Source organism: Pelobates fuscus, chromosome 1 (genome assembly GCF_036172605.1).
Source record: "Pelobates fuscus isolate aPelFus1 chromosome 1, aPelFus1.pri, whole genome shotgun sequence".
In the NCBI taxonomy this organism is placed as follows: domain Eukaryota; kingdom Metazoa; phylum Chordata; class Amphibia; order Anura; family Pelobatidae; genus Pelobates; species Pelobates fuscus.
Window position 1 is genome coordinate 316,612,318 of NC_086317.1, and position 26,816 is coordinate 316,639,133.

Sequence of the window (26,816 nt, forward strand, 5' to 3'; positions counted from 1 at the left end):
ACTAGAGGGGGTGGTTCCTAATACTCTTTGCAGTCTATACTTTATGTAAATGTTGTACATTATTTGGTTACCCTTACTTGCTTTATTTTTAACACTAGACACTATACCCACTTAAAGAGATGAAGCAAGGCAGTGCCTACACTTGTCACTTTAATGTGAGAATCATTATTAGCATCATCATAATTATTTCTGTTTAATGGATACATTAAGATTCAATATTTGCTTCCAGAACATGGACTTTTTTTTCTTTTCTCCCTTTTTGACCATTTATTTCTAGATTTTGATATTTGGTTGTATTGAACTTGTGACATCTCTATGTAGGTGTTGCCTCAGGCTGTCTCATTTCCCAGATTCATGTACCACTTACACTATGTTCTCTTCCTGATGCACCACATTTTGAAATGTTCTCCATATATTTAAAAGTTAACTGCAATATATTATTTCTAATAAAGATTTCCATAACGTCACTCTGCTGAAATATAACTTTAGTAACAAGCTAAACAAACATCCTACTGTAGAAGCATATGTCAGTTATCATAGATGTAAGTCCATGCAAGTGGCAAAGTTGTAACCATGAACACAGAGTTAGATTTCCCAAATTAAACACAAATTACTTATATTAAATATGTTTCATGAGCTAGGCCGGTGAGATAGCTCAGTGGGCTAATGCATCATCAGTAGAATCTGTTAATAAAATTAATACTATTAAATTGGGTCATACTGTAGTAACATCCCCTGGATGTTGGGCAAAATTAATATCCCTAGGACGTACATTGAAACCAAAGTAATCTGAATGTATCTTTCCTGGTTAAATACTTTGTAATTATTATTGTTAAAAAGAAAGGATAATACATGAGAAAAGGTTTATCAAAACATATTCCCTTTAAAAAAACAAATTGTACAACTAACGCAAGCACAAGAGCATAATTACTGTTGCTCATGACTAAGGTGAATTTAATATAGAGAATGTCATCGTAGTTCTTTTTGTCATTTGGCATATGGGCAGGTTCAGCAGAAATCTGGATGATGGAGTATAAAGTTCCCGGGCTAATAAGCAATCAACCGTTATATAAAAACTGTTATAAAATTGCCAAAGAAGTACTGGGTTAGTGCCAAATGCTCCACAACTTGGCATTAATTTAATGACTTTGGGAATTCATAATAATTTACAGGCGCATTGCTTTGATATGAAGACACTGGAACACTGGCAGATCCAGGGTGGGGAGATAATGGGACAATTGCCCCCCCTCGTCTCCCCCTGAGAAATAACAGTGCCTTGCACTCCCCTGCCAGCCCTGCTGTGTGCCTTCAAGGACTGGAGGGGAGATTAGAGATCTTCCTCACTAGTCCGTAGGCAATTTGCTGGCAGCCGGCAGGGGAGGGATAGAGGACCCGGGAGCTCAGTTGCAGCTCCTACGGGTCCTCCTCTTGTGAGCACAGAGCATTGCTGCGGTTACCACAGCAATTCTCCAGTTCTAGCGAAAGTGAACACTAGCCTCAGGAGCTGCAGGCTATAGTTCACTCTCACCACTAGGACCAAAAGGGATTCTCCACCTGATCACCAGGGATTTCAGAAAATATCCCCCTCCCTCAGCAAAGGTAAGTATGGGGGGGGGGGGGATGTATAAAAAATATTTATTTTAATAATAAAAGAAAAAAAACATATTTATCGGTCCCCTGACCCCCAATAACTCCCCACACACAAACTCCCCCCTAATATACACACACACACTGCCCCCCAATACACACACACACACACACACATACTGACCCAATACACACACACACACTGCTCCCCAATATATACACACACACACTGCCCCCAATACACACACACACTGCTCTCCAATATATACACACTGCCCTAATACACACAAACCTTTCCAAAACACACACACTGCCCCAATACACACATACACACACACACACACATACTGCCCCAATACACACACACACACACACACACACATACTGCTCCCCAATATATACACACACACACACTGCCCCAATACACACACACAATGCTCTCCCCAATACACACACACACTGCTCGCCAATATATACACACACTGCCCTAATACACACAAACCTTTCCAAAACACACACACACACACACACACACTTCCCCAATACACACACACTGCCCCCTCACAAACACACTGTCCCAAATATACACACACTACACCTGAATACACACACACACTGCACCCGAATACACGCACACACTGCCTTCCAATACACACACCCTCCCTAAACACGCACACACACACACACACACACACAAACACACAAACTGCACCCCAATAAACACACTGCCCCAATAGACACAGCATTGTCCCCAATACATACACAAACACACTGGCCCCAATACACACCCACTGCACCCCTCACACACACACACGCACACACACACACACACTGCTCCCCAATACACACACACACACACTGCCCCAATACACACACTGCACCCTCATACACACACACACACTGCCCCCATACACACACACTGCCACCCATACACATACACACTACACCCCATCCTGCCCCTATACACATACTGCACCCCTCACACACACAAAGCACCCCTATACACACACACACACACTGCACCCTCACACACACACTGCATTGCACACACACTGCAACCATCACACACACTACCTCCCCTATTCCCTACTGCTGTCCCTATTCCCTGAGAGGGCTCCATGGAACTCCTGGCACCACAGAGCTGTAGAGGTTATTGTGCCTGGATTGTTTCTTTAAATAATCTACCAGTGCCCCTCCTAAGATTAGGTACTGGATGTGTCCCTGCACTGAAACAATACTAATTTGTATTTTTTAGCTAAAAAATACACAACTATGATGATCTAGCACACACTACTCACATATTGCAACATTTCCTGAAAAATACCCATTGCTGGTACAATAAGAAAAACCATACAGTGCACTCTCCAGTGTTAATATAATCAATAAAAAAAAACGCAAAAAAACAGTCATACTTAAAATCAATGTATTTACAATTGCCTACCTACTAGGGATCGCTGAACAAGGTAATTTTTTTTTGTTTGTTTTTTTACCAACCATGCCATATTTGGGGCTTTGTATTGATATAAGAAAATGTAAAAAGTAAACTGTCGAGTTATGAAAAGGGCTTGACATTTGATTCTTAGATTGTAAGCTTCTTTGCGCATTCTATCAATATTATTTGTGTATGTCAGTTATTATTTGTTAAATATCCCCAGTATATAATTGTACAGCACTGAAAAAAATGCTGATGCTATATAAATACTACTAATAATAATACTAATAATAATTAAGAGTCATGGGGCAGCTGCTCAGTATGATCATAAGTAAGTTATCCATGATATTTGGGCTAAAAGAAACACATTTTGACACAATATAATTATGAGTCTCCTTAAAATAGAGCTGTCATTAAGAGTTCAACTTAAGTTCGAAAGGTTCATGAAGCTAAAACTTTATATCTATTTATATATGTGATCAATTTTACAATTAAGTAATTAAGTGCTTTAGGAGTTAATAGTTAAATGATCTTCTATCATTGCAGTCACCATGATTCTTAGTTTGTTCATGTCATTAATTGGCATCCATACCTCACACCCTCTTTGCTCATGCTCAAAAAATTGCCTGACGGTATCAGCACTTCCCTAAGCAGGCACACATCATCATCATGCTATCACTAAGGTGTCATTGCCAGCATATTGGAGTGCATGAATGAAGTGTAATTTTTTTATGTGATGAGCATCTGAAACTCAAATCACAGCAGCTACAGATCTCTAGTAGTTGTGAATCTGATGAGGTACATGTCTGTTGGGGGGGTTCTCCAGCTGCTCAATTGTTACTTCCATGCTTTGCCAGGGACCATTTGACAGGTTAGGGAAAAATGCATTCTTTTAGTCAGACTTGAAAGAAAATCTATACACTTGCTAGCAATTCTACTAGCAAAACATATATATGCAAAGTTATGCTCTTTTACTGGAGCATAATTTATGTACCCCATGACAGCAACACATTAAGATTTACATTGTGTAATTAGATTAAAACAAATTGACAAACAAAATTAGTATACATACATGAAACACTCAAACAAAAAAATGTTATATATAGCTTGTGCAGTAACAGCAATGATTGTATTAACTAGATTCATTAAATGAAGATACATACATGTTTAAAGTGTTTTAATTAGTAATCTGGTGTAATTTAGTTTCTTATATTACTATTAAAACAATATTATAACTTAGGGATGATTTAAGAAGTGTGTTTTCCTTTTTTCTTTTTTTTTAACTGGTGCCTATAGTATATAAGTATACTGGCTACTATATAGTTGAAATATTGCACATCTTACATAATTATACTATTCCATTAAACAGTATTTTAGAAAAAGCTTTAAGCTGAAGTTGTAATTTGTGCCAGTCTTAAAAAGGGAATCATGACATGTCACACATGTCATGTGTCCTTAAGGGGTTAAATAGATGACTTCTTCAACTGCACAAGTTGTAAGCTATTTAAAGTCACAATGCAACATAGCTTGTGTGGGGTTCTTCAAGATTAAACTCTCAAGGTAGGAGGAACCAAAGAGGAGATAATGTTGACCATTTTTGCTTCAATGTGGAGGACTAGCAGCTGTCTGTCTATCACTACGATCCAGTCCACTGCCAAGTAATATACTATTAATTACTGAAGTGGGGGGTAGGGAAGAGGGATTGGGTACTAGACCAGAGACAGTTATGGACTGCGAGGAGAATCAGAGTGGTCAGAATGTGTGACTGACAGACAGTCATCCTTCTCATCCATGATTTATACTTCTGGACTCAGAGATGAGGTGGGAAACTGTTTGATGTAATCTGGAGCCATCCTGCACATTATACACTACGTATGAGTTTCTGTGACAGGTACCCACCATAGTGACACAGAGTGAGTGAGAAGTGACCCATCTCCCATTGGGATCCCAGCTCACCGGGCAGCACTGAGACCCCTGGATGGGGTATCAGGAACACCCACTCAGCAGCATTGAGACCCCAGGAGGATCCAGAAACAAGCACAACCAGCTCAAGTGGCACCAGACCAGGACTGATCCAGATCAGAAAGAGGCAAAGGTGTGACCTTTGCTGTGCCAGTCAGTGCACTCCTGCACACAAAAGCTATGGAAACAGGTAAAAAAAAAGTAAAAAAAAAAAGAAAATGTAGACTTGTTTATGTCTGTGTATCTGTGTTTGTGTGTGTCAGTGTCTGTGGGTTTCTGTGTCAGTGTGTGTGTGTGTATTTCCAATACATACACATCCCAGCATTCAAATACCAACACTACACACAAATACACCTCTGCATTTAAATGCAAACACTACATATAAACACATCCTACACTGGAATACCATGCCTACATCCAAACACACTACTGCGTTCCCTACACCTGAAACACACAACTTCTTTCAAATGCCAACACTACACACAAGTACACTCATACTTCAAACACTGACACTAACCAGAAATACACTACTGCATTCAAATGGCAACAGTGCATTCAAACACAAAACGTAATTCAAATGCCAAAACTATACACAAATACATCCCTACACTCATTTGCACTCTATACAGAAACATGCTTACATTAAAACACACAGATACTGCTCACAAATACAACCCTGCTGGGATGTGCCATCTCTACATTATGTCCGCTACGGTACATATTAATCTACATCCCTTACTCTCTCTACACCCACTTTCAAAAGGTAAATTTGAGCAATTTCTTAAATATTATCTTATATGCCAGGTTCATCATCTGCCACATATATGAATTTGTTGAAAGAGGGTATGCATACAGGGGCGGGCTGGGCCGGGGGGCAGGGAGGCAATTGCCCCCCAGGCCGCCCGAAATTCTTTTAGGACCGGCCGCGGCGGGCCGGCCCTTTAAATGCTGCAGCCGCCGAGCGCTCTGTAAAGAGCGCTCAGGCGGCTGCAGAACAGATTCTCCCCTCCCTCCCCTCCCCTGTAGGTGGCCGAGCTGGTCTCCGGTCCGCGGTCCCGGCCGGAGTGATAGGAAAGTGCACTGAGTGTGCACTTCCTGTCAGTCCGGCCGGGTACAGGAAACAGAAACCCCTGTTCCGCGCGGAACAGGAGTTTCTGTTTCCTGTACCCGGCCGGACTGACAGGAAGGTGCACACTGAGCACCTTCCTGTCACTCCGGCCGGGACCGCGGACCGGAGTGCAGCTCGGCCACCTACAGGGGAGGGGGTAAGAAGAAGGGGGGGAGAGTAAGAAGAGGGGAGGGGGGGGAGAGTAAGAAGAGGGGAGGGGGGGAGAGTAAGAAGAGGGGAGGGGGGAAGAGTAAAAAGAGGGGAGGGGGGGAGAGTATAAAGAGGGGAGGGGGGAGAGTAAAAAGAGGGGAGGGGGGAGAGTAAAAAGAGGGGAGGGGGGAGAGTAAAAAGAGGGGAGGGGGGGAGTAAGAAAAGGGGAGGGGGGAGAGTAAGAAAAGGGGAGGGGGAGAGTAAGAAGAGGGGAGGGGGGAGAGTAAAAAGAGGGGAGGGGGAGAGTATAAAGAGGGGAGGGGGGAGAGTAAAAAGAGGGAAGGGGGAGAGTAAGAAGAGGGGAGGGGGGAGAGTAAAAAGAGGGGAGGGGGGAGAGTATAAAGAGGGGAGGGGGGGAGAGTATAAAGAGGGGAGGGGGAGAGTAAAAAGAGGGGAGGGGGGAGAGTAAAAAGAGGGGAGGAGGGGAGAGTAAAAAGAGGGGAGGGGGGGAGAGTAAGAAAAGGGGAGGGGGAGAGTAAGAAAAGGGGAGGGGGGAGAGTAAGAAGAGGGGGGAGTAAGAAGAGGGGAGGGGGGAGTAAGAAGAGGGGAGGGGGAGTAAGAGGGGCGGGGGGAGTAAGAAGAGGGAAGAGAGGGAGTAAGAAGAGGGGAGGGGGATAATAACAGGGGGGAGTAAGAAGAAGGGGAGATAAGAAAAAGAGGGGGGTAAGAAGAAGAAGGGGGGAGTAAGAACAAGAGTGGGGAGTAATTAGAAGAAGGGGGTAAGAAGAAGAGGGGGTAAGAAGAAGAAGGGGGAGTAAGAAGAAGAGGGGGGAGTAAAAAGAAGAAGGGGGTAAGAAGAAGAGGGGGGAGTAAGAAGAAGAAGGGGGTAAGAAGAAGAGGGGGGAGTAAGAAGAAGAGGGGGGAGTAAAAAGAAGAAGGGGGTAAGAAGAAGAAGGGGGGTAAGAAGAAGAAGAAGGGGGTAAGAAGAAGAAGGGGGGTAAGAAGAAGAAGGAAGGGGTAAGAAGAAGAAGGAAGGGGTAAGAAGAAGAAGGAAGGGGTTAGAAGAAGAAGGAAGGGGTAAGAAGAGGGAGGAGGGTAAGAAGAAGGGGTAAGAAGAACAAGGGGGGGAGTAAGAAGAACACAGGGAGGAGGGGGGTTAGAAGAACACGGGGGGTGAGAACACACAGAGGGAGGAGTGAGAAGAACACAGGGAGGGTGGAGGGGGGATGAGAAGAGCACAGGGAGGGTGGGTGAGTGTGAGAAGAGACCGCTAGGGGAGGGTGGGGGAGAGGAGAGACCACTAAGGGGCAGAGGAGAGCTCTAAGGGACAGAAGGGACAGCTCTATAGGACAGGGGGCAAGACAGGGAGCTCTTTAACACTACGCGCACACACACACACACACACACACACAATGCATCCCTATACATACACAGAAACACAATGCATCCCTATACATACACAGAAACACACAATGCATCCCTATACATACACAGAAACAGAACATGCTTCCCTTACACACAGAGAAACACACAATGCATCCATTACACACACACACAATGCAACCCTTACACACAAAGACAATGCATCATTTGCACACATACACAGAAACATACAATGCAAACCCTTACACACACATGCAAACACACACACTGTTTTTCTTACATACACACAGAAACACAATGCATCTCTTACACTCAATGCACACACATACAGACACACACCTTGCATCCCTTATGCATACAAACACAGATTCACACAATGCATCCCTCACACACAACCAGAAACACATAATACATCCCTTATACACAAATACACACTGCTTCCACTACACACAAACACACTGCATCACCTGCACAAACTGGTATCCCTATACACTACATACCATAAGCACACATATTAGATAACACATAACACATCCCCTACACACTCCACTCCCTGTGAGCGAGCTCATGGGTGGGTGGAACATACAAGTGGACTTATGAGTGGGCCTTATGGGCATACTCACCGTCAGGCACTGGAGCCCAGACCTTGAGATGTGTAAGAGGCCCCCAAAAAATGGAGCTGCTTCCAATTCTCCCAGAACGTTGAATTTTGTGACCACAGTTGCAAACAGCCTCCAGAGGTCCTGTTCTACACCAGACCAGTGGAGCCAAACTGCAGCCCATCATCATCCTCATCTAATTGTAAGTAGGCAATCTAGTATATTATTAGTGACACTAATCTATAATTTACCTCACATTAAAGGGACACTATAGCTTAATGAAGTGGTTCTGGTGTCTATAGCTGGTCCCTGCAGGCTTTTTAATGTAAACACACACTGTGTGCAGCACTGGCGTTAGTTCATATGGCAGATCATACGGGTGGGGCATTGTGATGTCACATGGGGGGGGGCGGCAAATTTATATTTTGTCTAGGGCGGCAAAAATCCTTGCACCGGCTCTGATCCTGGGCAGGTGCACCAGTCTACTGGTGACCCACAGGAGGGGAGTGCACTGATTGCACTGCACTCTCCTCCTGCCCAGACCCGTCTTGACCGCAGTGCAAGTGCCCTCTGCCCCTAATTTACAGTGGCTCACACTCACAACAAGCAGTGCCTGGAGCCCTTTGCAGAGACGGAAACAAAGAGGTTCTGCGGCAGCTGGCCGTCCTGCAAGCATTACATTAAACAGCTGTTCCCCATGCAGCCACAGGTGGCATTGTGCTGGGAGACTGTGATTACTCTTCATTTCCTCCCAGCCTACAGAGCAGCGCATGGGGGAGAGAGGAGGAGGCATGATTTAATCTTGAATAAATCCTCTAAGCAAACCTTTATAAATTTGGGGGGGATCAGCTCTAGTTTCCACAGTTTATTTGTGTTTACTCTCATCTCTGTATTAATATTGAGGGATGTCTAAGTAGTAACATCAGTGTGTGTCAGCAGGGCCAGCCGTTGGGGTGGGCAAGCTGTGCGGTCACGCAGGGTGCCATGACCACAGAGGCGCCCGGCGGCCAACACAGCTCACAAGTTGGGTACACCAGCATATTTAATTTAAACGATTCGCTGGTGGTCCACTGGTGCGCACCAGCAGTAGGTGCAGTCAGATCATATCCTCTCCCTCGTGGTTCCGGCGCTCAGTTACTGAGTCAGAGCACAGGCTCAGAGATTCTCAGCCTGTGCTCTGACAACATTGAAAGTCAGAGCCGTGAAGGAGCGGGTATGGCAAAGAGCTACTGATTAGCATTACATCAATATCCGTTATAAAACCAGAAAAAGGTGGGCATGGATGGTGAACTGATTTGGTGGCGCAATGGGCCACTTGACTGGTTTTGCCCCCCAGGCCTAAGGCTGCCAGCCCTCCCCTGTATGCATAGCACATAGAATGTAAAGATTAGTCTATATTTATATCATCTGAAACTTGCAGTGCACCAATCTTGGAAAACACTTTCTAACTACACACCCTAACTAAAATTAGTGGACTCCTATATCAGTAAAAGCAAAACATATATCTAGATGAATACAGAAACTGAATAAAACAACAGAGTGAAAACTGATTGACTCCCATTTCTTCTTTCATTTAAAATTCGTTTAAACAGAAAAGTGCAAGACATGCAAATTTCTGCATGAGGTACTACACTATTCAACTGAACAAACCATTATCATATCAATAATTTATAAATAATAATCTGTTTTCCTATACTGAAAAGGTATCAATAAGAAAAAGGTCACTTGATATGGATATTTGAATGACTTCAAATCATTTGGTAAACTGTGTTATGATAATATTATTGATTAGACTGTTGACATTGTCTTATTAACCCATTGACAACCATTGACGCATTTATCACCAGAAGCATGCCTAGGACGGCAGAAATAAGGTGTGTAAATGAAAAACAAAGTTTGTGCAGGTTTTTTTAATCCAGCACCTAAAACAATGACAGGTTAACTCTGATAAGGATGTTGGGTTAAGCAAGGCATGTATTAAATTACTGAAATAATTCCCATCCTCGCAGACTAGTACTCACATGGTTAATTCCTGTGTATTAGAATTAACAGTATCTATGTGCAAGATTAAGTCTCTCTGAGAACTCTCTTATAGCCTGCATGACTGGCTGCACACATAGTAAGCACAGTCACCCAATCAGCCTCCAGCCACCCAATACTCATGTAGCTTATATCAAATGTGAGCATGCAATGTAAGCATCTGTTTACATTACAAAGTATGTGTGTTAACGAGTGAGCATGAGCATGCAAGCATTTGTTATGAGTGTATGTGTCTATTAACAGAAAGCATGCTCCTATTTTTTTATCTACAATAACAGCCATTCTATTAAAGAACACACACATAGATATTGGTACAAATATCAGCAAACATATTGGTGCAAATTACTGGTCTATAAAAGTGTGTAAATTAGAACATATTTTTTGCACATGCATATGTTCAAGTGACGTATTCCAATGCATGCGTGCTAATGTGCATGGTGAATAGGGGTGCACATGGCTAGGCCTCGAGAAACAAAAACTCTAAATACTCCAGTGATGGGACTGTTGTCCCATAATTTGTTCCTCAAGGACCAATGTACCCAAACATCAATGCAAGATGATGATGCTGTTTGCACTATGATCATTGTCAGAATGTTGATTGTAACTGATCCAAGACCAGAGCATTTAGAAATAGCCCCTCCCCAGCATTTTCCAACATTCAGTCTCTTGCACAGTGAATACATGTGCCAAGAAGTGCTGAACAGATGCAGGAAGCATTAGTAACTATCTCTGTATCTGTGTTTCAAGCATTCCTTCTCACTCACAGTGATCTGAGTGAGAATAAAATTAATGGATAAAAGCAGAACTAGCTTCCATCTTCAAACCAGTGACCTAACTCACTACCCCATTGAAACTAATTTTAGACAGGTACAAGGCAATCAAGGCATTCAAGCTTGCTTCTCAGAGCGATTGTAAATTAGACGGATGCTTCAATATAATGTAAACTGAATTGGCTTATAGCCCCACCCTTTTGAATTCAACCTCTTTTTCAATCACAAAATTAACAGCTTAATTGCTCATTCTGTTACTCACAGTGACTGCTAGTGACATGGAAACATAGGGTTATACATAGACACTGCATATACTTCATCCAAATACCACAACGTTTTTCTTAAAAAAAAGATAACCCCTCCACCATTGTGTTATTCTTTGATGAAGAAGCATCAAGTCTGCCTAAGACTTGCTGTTTGGTTATTGTGGAAGACATAGTATTGAGGGTAAGTATGGCTCCGTCCTAACCCCATAAACAAATCCCCTAACTGTCTTTAACCCCTTAAGGACCAAACTTCAGGAATAAAAAGGAATCATGACATGTCACACATGTCATGTGTCCTTAAGGGGTTAAAGAGAAATAAGCCATGTATCACTATATTACATTGATTAAGGGGCACCCGTATATAGCTGTCATTCACATTAACTGTTTATTGTTCTGTACTTTTATGTATACAAGTTATAAGAAAAAAATGCATTTTTAAAATAGTTTTTTTTTCACATTTTAAAAGTGTGTTCAATTTAAATAACAAAATATATGTATATAGGGTGTCAAATGAAATCCCAACTTGCTGTCTGAAAAACAGTATATGATAAGTCGCTACACTGAATAAGAAAGTAGAAAATTATTGGAAGCACAAACAATCCCGCAAACATGTTCTGGTCCTACAATGAAAAAAATAGCTCTGGTGCTTAAGGGGTTAAAAGGTTTGATTATGAAAATAAATAGTCACTGCTCGTGGAACTGTAAGTAATTCTATTTTCACCTTGGTTAATACTACATTACATCATATTTTCAGACTAATCAGAAGATTCACAGTATTCAACAAAACATGCACTAAGTGTTAATATATTCATAACACGTGTGAAAACTATTAGGAACTGGGAAATAATGTGAGACCTAGAAAAATGATCATGAATGTGAAGTAGGAAAGGTTAATTTGCTAGTGTGACCTTATGACCAGTCAAAGAGAGAAAGAAAAAATATAACATTTAGTTTTAACTCTGGAAGAAAGTTCGTAATTACACGGGATTAAAGATATAGTCTAAGCACCAAAATCACTTCATACTAATGAAGTGATTTCGGGCCAATGTGCTGTCCTTGCAGTCATGCTTTTGCAAAAAAGTGGGATTTTTGAGAAATGGCTTTGTTTACAATTTGCTGTTTCCACACCTCTAGTGATTGTCAGATATATATCCACTAGGTGCTTTAGGTTAATATAGTTTCAATCACTGAATCTATTTTACATTTGACATCAGCAAGCAAAGTATGCTGATGTTAGATACTTGGTGTGCACCCAATTTAAAGAAAAGCATTGGATTGGCATATTATGGTGACTGCCAAGCGTGAGCCATATGTCTGCAATGCTTTTCTGTGTGAAGCGTCTGATTGGACAAAAGTCGCCAATCTTGATGACTTCACAGAAGGAGGATCATGCTTCAAGTAGATATCTATCTCGGTGATGGATTACGGGTTAGTATAGTAGTGATTTGAACTTGTAGTAGTGCTAATAAAAAAAAAAAATTATAATTAGTGTCTTCCTTTAAACACCAAAATTGTCTTAATTACTTGAATAATTACATTAAACTGAGGATATACTATTTTCTAGAGGCTAGCTTTATTTTGAAAAAAGAAGAAAAGTGTTTGTTTCAAAATACGTTTCAGCACTGCAGACAGCAACTTTGCCACCACTTAAAACCATTGTAGGAAAGCCATAACCTAATTTAGTCGTAGCAGTAAGCAATGCAGCAAAATATTCCACTTCCAAAACACTTATACAAAATAACACAAGTCAGTAATTCGACATAAGATGTAATAATAAAAAATATATATAGCCAGGTGAACATACCATGTTGACTTCAGATACCATGTCAATACTGGCAATGTCTATATTCATTCCAACAGACACAGGGGACCCTGGAAAGATACCAATGCATAGTTTAGCAGAATATTAATCCAGAAAATGTTGACAGATTTTAACCCTTCACTTTCAAAAGAGTCAAATCAACCATTACATTCTCCATTCTGTTGGTAATTAAAGGGTTTAATGCTTTCTTGATTGTCAGTTAAATACTCCGACCATTAAGCAGCCTCCGTAGGTATAAAGCAAGCCCAACAGCTTAACTATAATACAAGGATATATTTAGAAGTTTATTGAACACTATGGAGATTGCTTGTAAAGTACGAATAAGGGGCAAAGGTGGAGCAATTGTCAGGAACATTCCATTAGTTCCCATTGTGATTGGTCTATTTTTGGAATGTTGCCCAATAATAGATCTTTATCAATAACCCCAAGTGTTCCATAAATGAGTACACAGGTGACATTTTACAAGGTGGGTAAATAATAGAAATTAATAAAACAAACTAAAACATTGTAACCTCAGAGTATATTATAGAGATGTAAAATGTTTACCTCCAAAGTCTGGTCGTAGGCGAATGTCATATCCTTTTAGCAACTTGTCCACTGTTTCTTTCACAAAGGACATATTTCCAGGATCATTGACACTAGAGAGGCATGAAAAAAGAGATCCATCAGATGGTGACCAGACATTAGACTTTTTTGAGGAAGCAATGTAACGTTTTGAAGAATAAACGAAACATTAGCATAATGGATTTCGGAGAGAAAATACAAGACAAAGCTTCCATGATTTAAAATCTTTGTAGGTCATATGTCAGAGTATAGGGTAACCAAGAAACTATTTATCCAAAGTACACTTTCACCGTTTTACACACTATCAATATTCCCTTTATTTTAGCTTCAACCCCCACATATTGTGTTCTGTACCTTCATTTGGCAGGTCGTTCTGAGTGTAGTATAGTAGAAATAATCTCCCATTTAAGTGCATTTCTTGAAATACAAGCATGAATAAAGAGACTTACCTCTGAGCACAGCAGACCACAGCCACCAAGAATGGAGCTGAGATCAACCCAAAAAGCCTTATTTTCAAAGTGTCCCACATGCCTCCAGGCATGCTGTGCATAGGAAATAGCAGTGATGGGTGCAAATGGTTTAACACAGCAACTGTGCCCACACTTTATGATGCCAATTGTTCTCCACGCAGTCCCTTACATCCAAGTCAGAGTCTACAGATAAACCCAAAGGACCTGGAACAGCATCAGGCTTTGGACCCAGGGATTCCTTAATGTCCCACAAGCAGTAGAATAGGGAGCAGTGTGAATATGTGTGGAGGGAGGAGATAGTTATGTGAAGAGGAGGGTAACCGGGGTGTCAGTGTGAGTGGGGGAGGGCGAGAGAGGTGATCCTTTCTGTCCAGCCACAAAAGGTATGGAATGTGGTGATACAATAAAATAATCCAATCTTCGTCTGACCCCCTCCAGTCACCTCAGTCCTAGACCTGGAGGTCTTCTAGCACAATCCTGGCAAGGCAGGTTTTACAGGAGGCTGTGTGTGCTCTGCTGCTGAGAACCCTGCTCCTTCTTGGCTCCTGCTTCATCCCTGCAGCTACTGTGTAGCTCCTGCCGCCGCTAGTAACTTACAGAGGGCTAATCAGTGATTGGGAGCATTGTGCCTGGAGCTCTCAGGTAAAACGGGGCGAGTTTTTAGAGCCTAACGAGCCACAGCGAGGCGTGACAGACTATAATAGGGTCCCCAGGCTCTCAGAAGGAGCTCTCTTGGAGAAGCAAAGCTCTGCAGCATCACAGTAGCTCTGCACATCAGAGACCGTCAGCAGAAAAAACTGTGTCCGAGGACTGCGATAGGATTCTTCATGGAACCCATGGAAGTCGGGTACACACCGCCCATGATCACCCCCATCCAGGGAAGCCGAGTAACCCCCACCTCTCTCCACCGCCGCCTGCTCGGCTGGAATGTGCCTCGGATCTGGGAGGCTGCAGTTTCAGGACCCTGGACAGAGTGCTGCTCCCTGTATCCCCATGTTAAGTCTCCCTGCCTCTGTCTGGCAAAGTGCTGGAGCTGAGCACAACACGTGTGTGAGTGACGGCTGGAAAGCCTCCCTCCTCCAGCAGCACCCGGGACCCAGCAAGTAATATAACAACCAGCAGCACTGAGCAAGGCAGCACAGCCCAGTTCACTCTCTCTATTAATAGTGCACCATGGGCAGGGGTGGCTGGGGCTCTAGGGCTGATTTAAAGGGGGTGAGAACAGCATTTGTAGAGGGATGCAGTCCATGAATATCACAGATTTTGAAGATCTCCCCATTCCTGTGTGATAGTTAATGTTAACCATTCATTGCACACATAGCATGGGTTCCATTCATCTCTAATGCACCCATTAAATGGAGGGTTTAGTCTGCTAACAGGTTATAGATTGCCCCCTTTGCCCCCTTTGTTTCTTAGCTTAACTTAATCCTTGCAGCAAATTTATATTTCGACACAATTCGACACAAATCGCTGTGATTTCAACAACCATTGAAACTGAAAGGGTTAATTGACACCAAGTTTTAAATTTTTGGGACTGAAAAGGTTTATGGAAGTACAGTTTTTAACAAAAAAAACTTTATATGTTTTTTTCTGGGACCAAATATATATGTGTATATGTATATCTGGACTGGATGGCTTCAGAGGTCATAAGACCATAGGTAGCGCACAAACAGTGTTACTTTGTATGATACTATTTCTCATTGGGATATAACTACCTGAGCTAACTGGGTCATGGGGTCTCATTTAAAACCTTCAGGCAATGGTGCTAAACAATTGCACATGTAGTGCTGTGTGACCTGTAAGTTTCACTTGTATAGGGTGACTTCACTAACCAATGCCATATCCAATGCACACGTCCAGGGTTATACACTAAGATTTTAACTTTCTGGATTTCAACGTGAATTAAAAGTAGGCTACAATAGCTGAATTGGTTAAAAAAAAAAATAATAAAAAAAAAATAATAATACACAAAATAAATAAAAAATACATTCTGGTTTCTATGTATCTATTTTTTGTATGTATTTCCTGTTAATAGATTTAAAGAAAATATTCCCTTTATTGGGTTTATTAACAATAGAGTAACCCTAATTGGTATCTGTGCAGGAATATGTTAATATTATTTTTTACTGTAAGCCAGAGAGATCTTCACTTTTACTGTTATGCATGCGTTAAAGGGTTAATGTTAGTTTTCACATGGGACTGGGGAGATAGGCAATTGATTTATTGGTCTGTCAGGAGCTTAGGCTGCATTCCTCCTCACATTGAATGTGTGTGCTTCCAAAAGCTGCAGTAACATAGTTCTACTGCCATCTGGTACAGGTGGGCTAAGGGAAATCTCCATTGGTCTACATTTAGTAAATCAACCCTGTTACAAATAATATTCTGGTAAGTGGGGAAAAATACTGATAAGAGTTCAGTGCATGTCACTAAAGAGATGAATCTTGGTATTGTATGCTGCACCATTAGAATGTAAGCTATACAGGACCCTCACTGCATTCTGTCCCTCTAGGTCCAACCTGTTTAGATGCACCTACTTGTTTGTTACGCCACCTATTATACAGAGTTGTGGAATATGTTAAAATTGTATAAATATAATAATAATAATAATAATAATCTAGGGTCCTACCAACTTGCTAGGATGACAACATCCTTCCTTAGGATAGATGCCAGGCTACATTACACTTAATAAGGGCCACATGACTCAAACAGAGCACAGATCAATAAGGATTTCACTAATTGAAGGTGGCTAATCTTCCTATATTATGTAGTATAACTGACCTCAGCACTGTCTGCCTTTCTGGGACATATTAATGTACAAGTAATGCAATGAGTCTGTGTACTGAAATCAGCCTTGCAATAATTTGTTCATACAATGCTTACAATGAAGCATTGTACTGATGGTACATATCCAGTAGACATGCAAGAGAAAGAGTAACTTTGAAAACTTAGTATAAAGCAGTTTAATTGATTTTATTTAAATATTGCCTGGGACATAGTAAAATGCCAAGTTTCCAACCCGATGTGTCAGTGTAATGATTAATGACACACTGTTGCTAAAGCGTTAACAGTCATGTTTTAGAAGTAGACTCAAACATATTACTATGCAATCACTATAGGTTTACCAGAACAACCTATATATTTTATTGATTTACAAGTTGCATCTGTAAATATGTTATGCTACGAGCAATATATTAGAAAGCTTATAGCAATACTATTTTACTTTTTATGGTAATAATGTTAAACAGAAATATTATTATTATTATTATTATTATTATTATAATTCACATGTCTCTATATATCAACAAGAGACTCAAGAGCACTATGCATATTTATAGCACATATTTTCTAAGCCAGCTTGTATCTATGAGTACCCATGTGATATATTTCATGTCATTTTTCCCATATGCCTACACATCAGTGAGTTTGTTACATGGTACAGTACTGCATCACGTTATGGCATGTTATAAAAAAATAATAAAGAATAATAAAAAGATGATTGACAGAGATAAAACTGATTGATTTTGAGTACCATTCCTACATTCACTTACTCATTTTGTTTTCTCTTTTTGGAACAAGGTCTTGCTGAGCAAATAGACTTTCTTTCCCGAATAGTTGCATTTTCAAATAATGCTTAATGGTTTTGAGCCTTTGGGAGTGTGGTGGATAACAAGAGAGTTGCAAAGTGAAAACAGTTAAAAAAAAAAAAGTATTGTTCAACAGCTACAATATGCATTTATTAACCCCTCCACTAATGGAATAATATATACTGGATTCGAAGTCTATGTACCCATACCCCAAAATTGTATATATACACAGGGTTACTTACTAAAGTGTGAATTGCCTGAAATTAAAGTTAATTTCAAATTTAAGGTCAAAGTAGTAACTGGAAAAAAATAAATCTCATTTTCAGTTTGGCCTTAAATTTTAAATGGACCTTGAATTTCCAACAATTCTCACGTTGGCTAATAATCCTGATATCTTTAATATTATTTTTTTTTAAAGTTAGTGCTACCACTAAAGCATCCCCTCTGCTCAGACCCACTGCAGCTGCAGCGGTCAGTGGGGAGAGTAAATATCTCGCTGATTGGGACTGAACTTTCAGTACAGTGAGTGAGCTGCAGTTTTGCATCTTCACTGAGTGATAATCACTGCCGATGCTCCCTCATGGTCACAGACTGGTAAGGGGATGTGATGAGGTGCACTCTCAGGATTTAAGTTCAAAACATTATGGATTCATTAAATTCAATGTGCAACCATTGATACAAGTGATCAACGTTTTGACCTGTTTCAAACATCAAATGTTACTAAAAGCAGGGCAAATATATAGAAGTTGCAATGCAGTAACTTACCAGTGTTGTGCATTGTGCAGACAAACTGATTGGGACATCCCGGAAGTGCGTGGGGAGACACTTATGAAACAAGGTGACATAACACCTTTGATGTGCCCCATGGGGGAGACAGGTCCAAGCAACTTTTACAAAGAGAGATACAGTATATAGTCATTGGGGACTGCGACACCAAAGGAACTTAATGAAAATATTGTGCATTCCATGTTCTTATAAAGATGTGTTAGTAGGTTTGATATTATCTCACTAAGTACTATTGTGCTAAAAAGAAAACACAAGTTCACATGTGTAGACTTTACTAATATACATAAGTATTATAATAATTCACATAATTACAGTTGTGCTCAACAGTGTGCATACCCTTGGAAAATTGGTAATATATGTACCATTTTTAAAGAAAACATGAGTGAGCAGCCCAAACACATTTCTTTTATTTCTTATCAGATTCATATTCAACTGTAGCTTATAACAGAATGGCACAATAATAAAACAAAACATGGCAACAAAGAAAAAACTGAAATTACCCCTACTCAAAAGTCTGCATATCCTTAGTTTTACTACTGTGGAGTGCTCTCTTTAGCATGAAAAACAGCTTGCAGTCTTTTGTAATAGTTTTCTATGAGACCCCTAATTCTTGCAGGTGGTATAGCTACCCATTCGTCTTGGCAAAATGCCTCCAGATCATGTGTAGAATATTATATATTCTATATGTTCCTATTTAAATACATATTAAGGTGTGGACATGTAATGGGTTAAAAAGAACAGATGGTGTTGCTATTCTGTACCATGGGGACCCTGGAATGTACTGTATAGGGCGATTGGGGGTAGGGTCCTTATATGGCCAGAATCTAAACTACTGCCTTCACTCGTACTGCTGCGCACTGTGGATTTTCTTTTGGACATTTGCCAATCTCTACCACATGCTTACTTGCAGAATACACGTTGTATCTTGTGCTGTTTTTTTGTATCTGGTTTGTGTTTTCTCAGTTGAATAAGCCATATATATATATATATATATATATATATATATATATATATATATATATATATATATATATATATATATATATATATATATATATATATATATATATATATGGCTTATTCAACTGAGAAAACACAAACCAGATATTACATTGGAAAGCCAAGCCAGTTTTTTTTTGTCTTTCACACTTCAATAAGGAGAGGGGGGGGGGGGGGGGGGATAGTACTGAGGAAGAGAGAGAGGACAGATCAAATTACTCTTTCTGAAAGCAGCTTGAATTGAAGTGTGTGCAACCAGAAAAAGAAAAGGACTGGGTGTGTGTAAGAAGAAAAATATTTTTCAAATCACAAAGACTGTTCCAAGATTATATTCTACAACAGAGAAAAGCACGTTATAAAGAAAACAGCACAAGATACAACGTGTATTCTGCAAGCAAGCATGTGGTAGAGATTGGCAAGTGTCCAAAAGAAAATCCACAGTGCGCAGCAGTACGAGTGAAGGCAGACGGTGTCGTGCATTAAAGACTATCTTGTCTGTTGAGTAATTATGGATTTTGTTACTGATATTGCAGAGAAAAGTCAGCTTGATTTTGTATATAATAGCAGCTATACAGATAGTCAATTGTGGGCAAGTTTGTATGAGCAGTGTAAACAAGCAAATACAGCAATTGATAATAAATTGTTATTTTTAAACAAAAAGACATTTGACACAATGATTCTTAGAATAGGAGTGCCTCTGACAAAATTGCAAGTAACAAAACACATAGAGGTGCAATATTTTAAAAGTACACAGACAGACATTAAAGATAAATCTGTATGTGTAAAAGAAATTAAATGTACTAACCGTGATAGACTTCAGGCAAATGTTTGTGATTTGGAAGCACAGTTGGATCTTAAATCTGAACTGATTTGTAAACTTTGAATTGAAGCCAAACAGTTGTGTGTGATTACAAGGAGTGATCAGAATTTGATACCAGAGCCAGTTGATGTCACAAAAATATCATTACACTCTGATTTGCAACTTAGAAAATTGTTCGATAAAGCTGCAAAACTTAAGTTAAAAATTCAAGAGCAGCTGTTGAAAGTTACCAAAGATATTCCTCCATATAATCCATCAATGGATGTCTTTGGTAATGCAGACGTATTTGAGTCTAATTTATCAAAACATAATTTTAATGATGAACAACGGAACAGATTGTTTAAAATATGGCTGCCAATGTACTTTGCATGTCGATTGACCCCACCTATCAGTTCCCCCTCTGATGAAGATGGTGAATTGATACATAGGAATGAGCGAGATAGATTAACACAATTAATAAGATTAATAACAGGAAATGAGCATGTGGATATTGAGGATTTAGAAAAATTAAAACGAACTATAAATGATGTCTTCGGTTTCCTTTTGAAATTCGAACGAGCATATAGGTTGGTAATGAGCATTTCTGATGATCAGACACCAAAATCCATGATAAATGCATTCATAAAAAATTTAATTTCTAGATCCTACATCTATTGCATGTGCACTGCAGTGTCGAACTATTGAGGATGCAGCATCATTTCTGGATAGGGTTAGGAGAGAATCCAGACAACAAACTGTTAAAAATTCAGCCCAAGTATAGGAAAAGCCCCCGTCCCTTGCCTCCTGCAGCTATTGGCTCACAGACAAAGAGAAGAGAAGTCCAAACTTTTAACAGCCCCACTCACACTATGAAAGGAACTTGACACGTGGTCTTGTCTGTTTCTATTGCAATAAGCAAGGCCATATAAAAAGAAACTGCAGGAAATCAAGGGATCATGGCAGATCAAATGGATTTATTCAAAATAGTCCTAATATAGAAAACAATAGAGATTTTCTAAATGCTCTTCTGCTCAGGCAAGTGAGAGAAATTGTAGCTTATTCAAATACAGAAGACAGACGGTGTGATTTCTAACATTTCTAATGAGGCAGACCACATTTTAAATTCACAATGACAATCTGAAGGTATCAGGCCACGTCCACTTGAATTTTTGCTCCATTAAATTTGGATGGATGTGGTAGACCCTACATAAAATGTTCTTTAAAAGGCTATGACACAGAAGTTCTGATTGACACTGGAGCTCAACTAAGTATAACAAGTTTACAACTACCTTTATCACTAAGTGCACCTATATGTACAATTGTAGGATTTGACAGAGGTGGAGGATCGATAGCAACATTAGTAAATAACGTTACTTTAGAAATACCTCAGTGTTTAAAAACAAAAAATGATATCTGGTTGAATTGTTGATTTGGGAAGCAAAGCTATTTGGAAAGATGCTAAGGGTATGAAACCAGTGCTATTGGATCCTACTGAACATGGGGAGCTAGGAATTGTTTGTCCAGTAGAAGTAGTATCTATAGAAATGCAATGGCCTAATACTAGCGATAACTTTGAACTTAAAGAGATTGTGCAGAATTATCCAGATTTATAAGCATAAAGTAAAAATGAATGTGGGAGGTTTAAAAATGTGTTGATTGACATTCAAAGTCCTGATCCACTCCCACAGAGGCAGTATTGATTACCCCGAGATTCAATTGATTCTATTGCAAGTGTCATTAATGATTTGGAACAGAGAGGGGTGATTAGTAAAGCAAATAGCCCATGCAACAGCAACATTTGGCCAGTATTGATAGCAGGCAAAAAGTCCTAAAGAGTAACAATTGATTTAAGAACATTAAATAAATACACTACCTTCTACGCATGTGGTGGCAGAAACCCCAGATATGATGTCACGATTGATGTCAACTGCTAAAGTATATTCAGTACTATATGTAAGTAATGTTTTTTTCCCCCTAAAAGCATAGTGGCCAATACAAGTTTGCTTTTACATTTCAAAATCAGCAATATGTGTTTACTTTGTTACCCCAGGGATTTCACAGTTCTCCAACATATTTTCATCAAGCATTGGCAAACGTTTTGTCTAAGTTTTTTAGGCCAGCATGCTTGTTACAATATGTTGATGAAATGCAGACTGAAACTGAACACCTGATTCTGTTAAATTAATTATTTTTCCTTTTGCAAGACTCTGGGTTAAAACTGAACACATGTAACACATTAAAAACAGTACTAACACTTGAGGAAAAAGAAGGGTGTCCCCTAGTGATATATAGTGACAGTTCATATGTGGTCAGATCACTAACAGAACATTTAGCTATATGGAAAAGAAGAGGTTTCGTAGATGCTTCAAATAAAGTGTTAGCACACAAAGATCACTAGAGACCATATTTGAAATTGCGTCTCAAGAGCCATGTTTACATGCTATAGTTAAAGTACCTGCCTACCAAAAAGGTAAAGATGTACTTAGTGAAGAAAATGAAATAGCTGATAAATTGACAAAAAGATCAGCTTTAACAGGTGAAAATGCATTGCAGACAGAGCCTATGTCAGTAGCAGTGGTTAGAAAGACTAAGGCACAGCCTCCATCTTTTGCAGAAGAACAGGGAAAGGATTCTTCCCTTGCAGCTTCTCAGGCTGATATAAAACCTCCATTTGTTCATGAGAACGGGGTTTTGTGTCATGACCAAAACCGAGAACTGTGTCCGGTCATGCCAGAACTTTTAAAAGTGTTATTTTCACAATATAATCATGACATTTTAGGTCATATTGGACAACAGAAACTGTTAGAGGTACTCAGAGATAAGTGTTATTGGGCTAAAATGGAAAAGACTGTGCAACAGGTAGTACAATCATGTTTGATATGTGCACAAATAAATCCCAGACGTAAAGGACAAAAAACACCTATACAACGTATAGCACCTGCAAACGGTCATTGGTCTACTTTACAAATTGATTTCATTGGGCCATTACCAACAGGTAAGAATGGATTAAAGTATGCGTTGGTTGTTGGGGATGTATTCTCTAAATGGTTGGAAGTAATTCCACTAACAAAAGATGATTCACAAAGGACAGCTAAAGCGTTATGGACAAACATTTTCTCAAGATGGGGATTTCCTAGACTATTAGAGTCAGACAGAGGTACCCATTTCACAGGGAAAGTCTTACAAGCACGGTGTGCTATTCTAGGCATAGAGTAAAGATTCCATGTTCCATATCATCCACAATCTGCTGGGATTATGAATGGAACATTGAAATCTAGACTTTCAAAAATGTTATTTGAAAAAAGGCAACACATGGGTGCAGGCACTTCCTGTTGTACGCCTGGGTATTAGAGGAACTATGTTTTCAGCTACACAATACACTCCATTTTAATTGATGACAGGCAGGAAAATGCAGTTGAATTTTCCTAATGATCCATACTTATCTACCCCACAGAAAGATGTGATTGCTAAAAAACAAATGGATGCAAATGCTGGAAGAAAATTTAGAGCAAATCTTTCCGAATGTAGCTACTCGTATGTGCAAAATGGCACCTCCTAATTTTTTTAAGTTTTTAAAGGGAGGTATGGTCATGATAAAAACTTTTAGGAAAACTGGACCTTGGGAGGCAAATTGGGAAGATCCTTCAAAATAAAGTATACAATGAGACAAACAATGGTACAAAGCAAAGACCTCTTGATGGTTTACGGAATAAACTGAGGCAACATTGTTTTTGGGTTCATGCAGATCAGTGCAAATTCTATAAATCTATAACATAATTTGATAATATATTGATACTGCTTTGTTTTTCTTGGTTTTATTTTAGATCATTTGTAAGCAGACCTACAGAGGAAAGTTGTCCGGTGACAGAAGATGAGTTCGCAAAGACAACAGTGTAGCAGAAAGAAGCTGTTTGTCAGCATCCTGCTAACATTGATGACTACAGTTCTTGTAGTAGTTATATTTAAGATGAACAAAACAATTTTCAATCAGGAAGTAAAGGATGACTTATTGGGAAATTTTAGAAAAAAGAGAGACAATGAACAAGTATTAAAAGGTCATGTTTGTTTTGGGACAAAAGATGAGTATCTACAAGTATGCAATGTACGAATTAACACAGGAGATAGTGTCATTAATTTAAACATTACAAGAGGTCCTAATGATTTATTTAGTTGGACAAAAGGTTAACTTGTACAAGATAATGTAAAAACAGGATCATGGGAACTCAACATATTACAAAATGCATATATCATGATTGTAGTTAATGGAGAGGAAATGGTTAATTGGTCAGGTGATATGAATGTGAAGGTTGCACAAACTTTAGTAACAACATGAGGATGATGTGGTGAGATACTTTATTCTATCCAATATTGGCTTATACATTTAGAGCCAGAATTCCTCTTAAAAAAATAATGCTCCAGGTATACCTTGGATATGGAAAATACGAGCATCTAGGGAATCGTTAACAATAAGAGTTAACATGATGTTTCTGGTAACTGATTATGTTATGTCAGATATTATGGTGAAGTCTAGTCTCGTAGATATCAGGAAAGGAAAGACTTAGACTAGTGCACATAAAATTGTACACCCTGAGTCTGTAATGACATGGAAAACGGAAGGAAAGTTTTTGGGTAGTATGTCACATACAACGCCAATGGTTATTCACAGACGTTTACTAGGGAAGGTGGCTTGGTCGGAAGAAATGTTTGTTTTCTATTTAGACAATACTACCCACAGTGAGAGTGGACACTATCAATGTGGTATAATGTTAAGAAATCATCACGAGAGATGTGGTGATGTTAAGCTTAATTTTCTCCCAGAATGGTAGAATGCAAGAATCAGGTTTTTAAGTTATCAAGTCCCTTTCAATTGAATCATTTTCAATCAAAGTCTTAGTTATTAGATGGGAAATTTGCAACAATAGTTTGGCATTTTAATATTTCTCAGTGGAAAATCTCAACAAAATTTCCACACTGCAAGGAACATTTATTATATATGGAACAAGGCTTAGAACATTGGTTTGGAGGAAATAAAGTATCAAACAGAAAAAAAGCTTGTTTGGAGATACAAGTTGAATATTCTACAGATTTTAAGGTGATGACACAAGCATTACAAAGTGGTGTTACTCCTATAGAACTCAAAGGTAGTTTACCTAAGTATTTGCGTTTGCTCAAAATCATACAGATTTATGGGTTAACAAATGGTTAAAAGAGTAAAGGAGAGTCTTGTTCCATTGATTCCAGCAATTTAATAAATCTAGAAATCCCTCCCTTCTTTTTATATAGTGCAATAAGAGGATTAACATTGTAACATTGTGATCTTTAAGCATAGTCCGAGATAGTAAAAAAATTTGAATCCTTAGATATTGAAAAAGATCTCTAGGGGAAAGATTATATTTTTCTTGCATTTGTTTAAATGGGATGGGTTTAAATCCATCCCATAAATCAGAGCTATTCAATATGCCTAGATGTGTCCAAGATTGAACATTTATTTTATTTATTATCCATTGCATGTTGTAGGACCACTAATGGAACCCTATATAGTAATTTGTCTTCCAACTTCAATTTTTTATTTAGGATTTTGAGGTATTAATCATATCTATCAGAATTCTATTTGAAATATGCTTGGTATCCAATTCACCTAAATTCAACATACCCATCCAAAAAAGAACAATCAATTTATATCTGGGGCTATCCTCCTGTTCTAGAGTAAGCCATGATTTATTTCCCTGGTCCTTGTCTAGCCACTGTAAAACGTGAGTCGCCATACATGCTTCATGAATTTTATCAACATCTGGAAATGCTATTCCTCCCTTCTGATAACTCCTTCGAAGAGTGTCAAACGCTATCCTAGGTGGTTTATTTGCCCAAATACATTTAGAAATCAAAATTTGAAAATGGTTAAGAATACTTTTCCCCAATCTATAGGGAATCGCCCTAAGATAGTATATAAGTTTAGGTAACAAGAATGCCTTGATCATATTTACAAAAAACACTATTTTCAATGTCGGTGTTAGGGATTCCTATTAGTAACACACAATTATTAATTTATAAATTACAATATCCTAATTTTGTTTCTTATAATAACATAACTGTACTTGAGTAGATAGATCTTTCTAGTTGTCTACATTTCGCATCCAAAATAATATGCATAAATAACCAAGTTGAAACCATTTATTATTCATGTTTTCATAACCAAAGTTAATGTTCTGGTAAAATTAAAACAAAAATCCTCATGAAATTGTAACTCCCATAGAGAAAGATAACATATGTGTACAGGTTAAGAGCTACATTTTCACAATGTACGCATTCAGAAAAATTACTGAAAGATTTATATTGATTCAATGTGGGTCCACTAGTAATACATAAACAAGGTTAATATATTGAAGAGTCCTATACAAGAAGTAGATAGCATGTCTATTCAATTAAATGTTTCACAAACTAATGAGTTTAAATGGAGAAAGTGGGCAGATGAGATTAGGAAAAACAAGGTATTAT

At 39.1% G+C, this 26,816-nt stretch overlaps 1 protein-coding gene across 2 annotated transcripts in view; it reads right to left on the reverse strand.

Moving 5' to 3' along the window:
- Positions 1 to 26,816, reverse strand: part of GABRB3 (gamma-aminobutyric acid type A receptor subunit beta3) — a 492,675-nt gene that overhangs the window by 265,689 nt on the left and 200,170 nt on the right. The window contains exons 1-3 of one of the 2 annotated variants that reach the window (XM_063459180.1): positions 14,133 to 15,280; positions 13,666 to 13,757; positions 13,102 to 13,169 (exon numbers count right to left, since the gene is read on the reverse strand). In XM_063459180.1, coding sequence (XP_063315250.1) covers positions 13,102 to 13,169; positions 13,666 to 13,757; positions 14,133 to 14,233 — 261 coding nt within the window. In that variant the 5' untranslated portion in view covers positions 14,234 to 15,280. Of the gene's footprint in view, positions 1 to 13,101; positions 13,170 to 13,665; positions 13,758 to 14,132; positions 15,281 to 26,816 lie in introns of those variants that run through there. The other variant, XM_063459171.1, reaches the window with a different exon arrangement.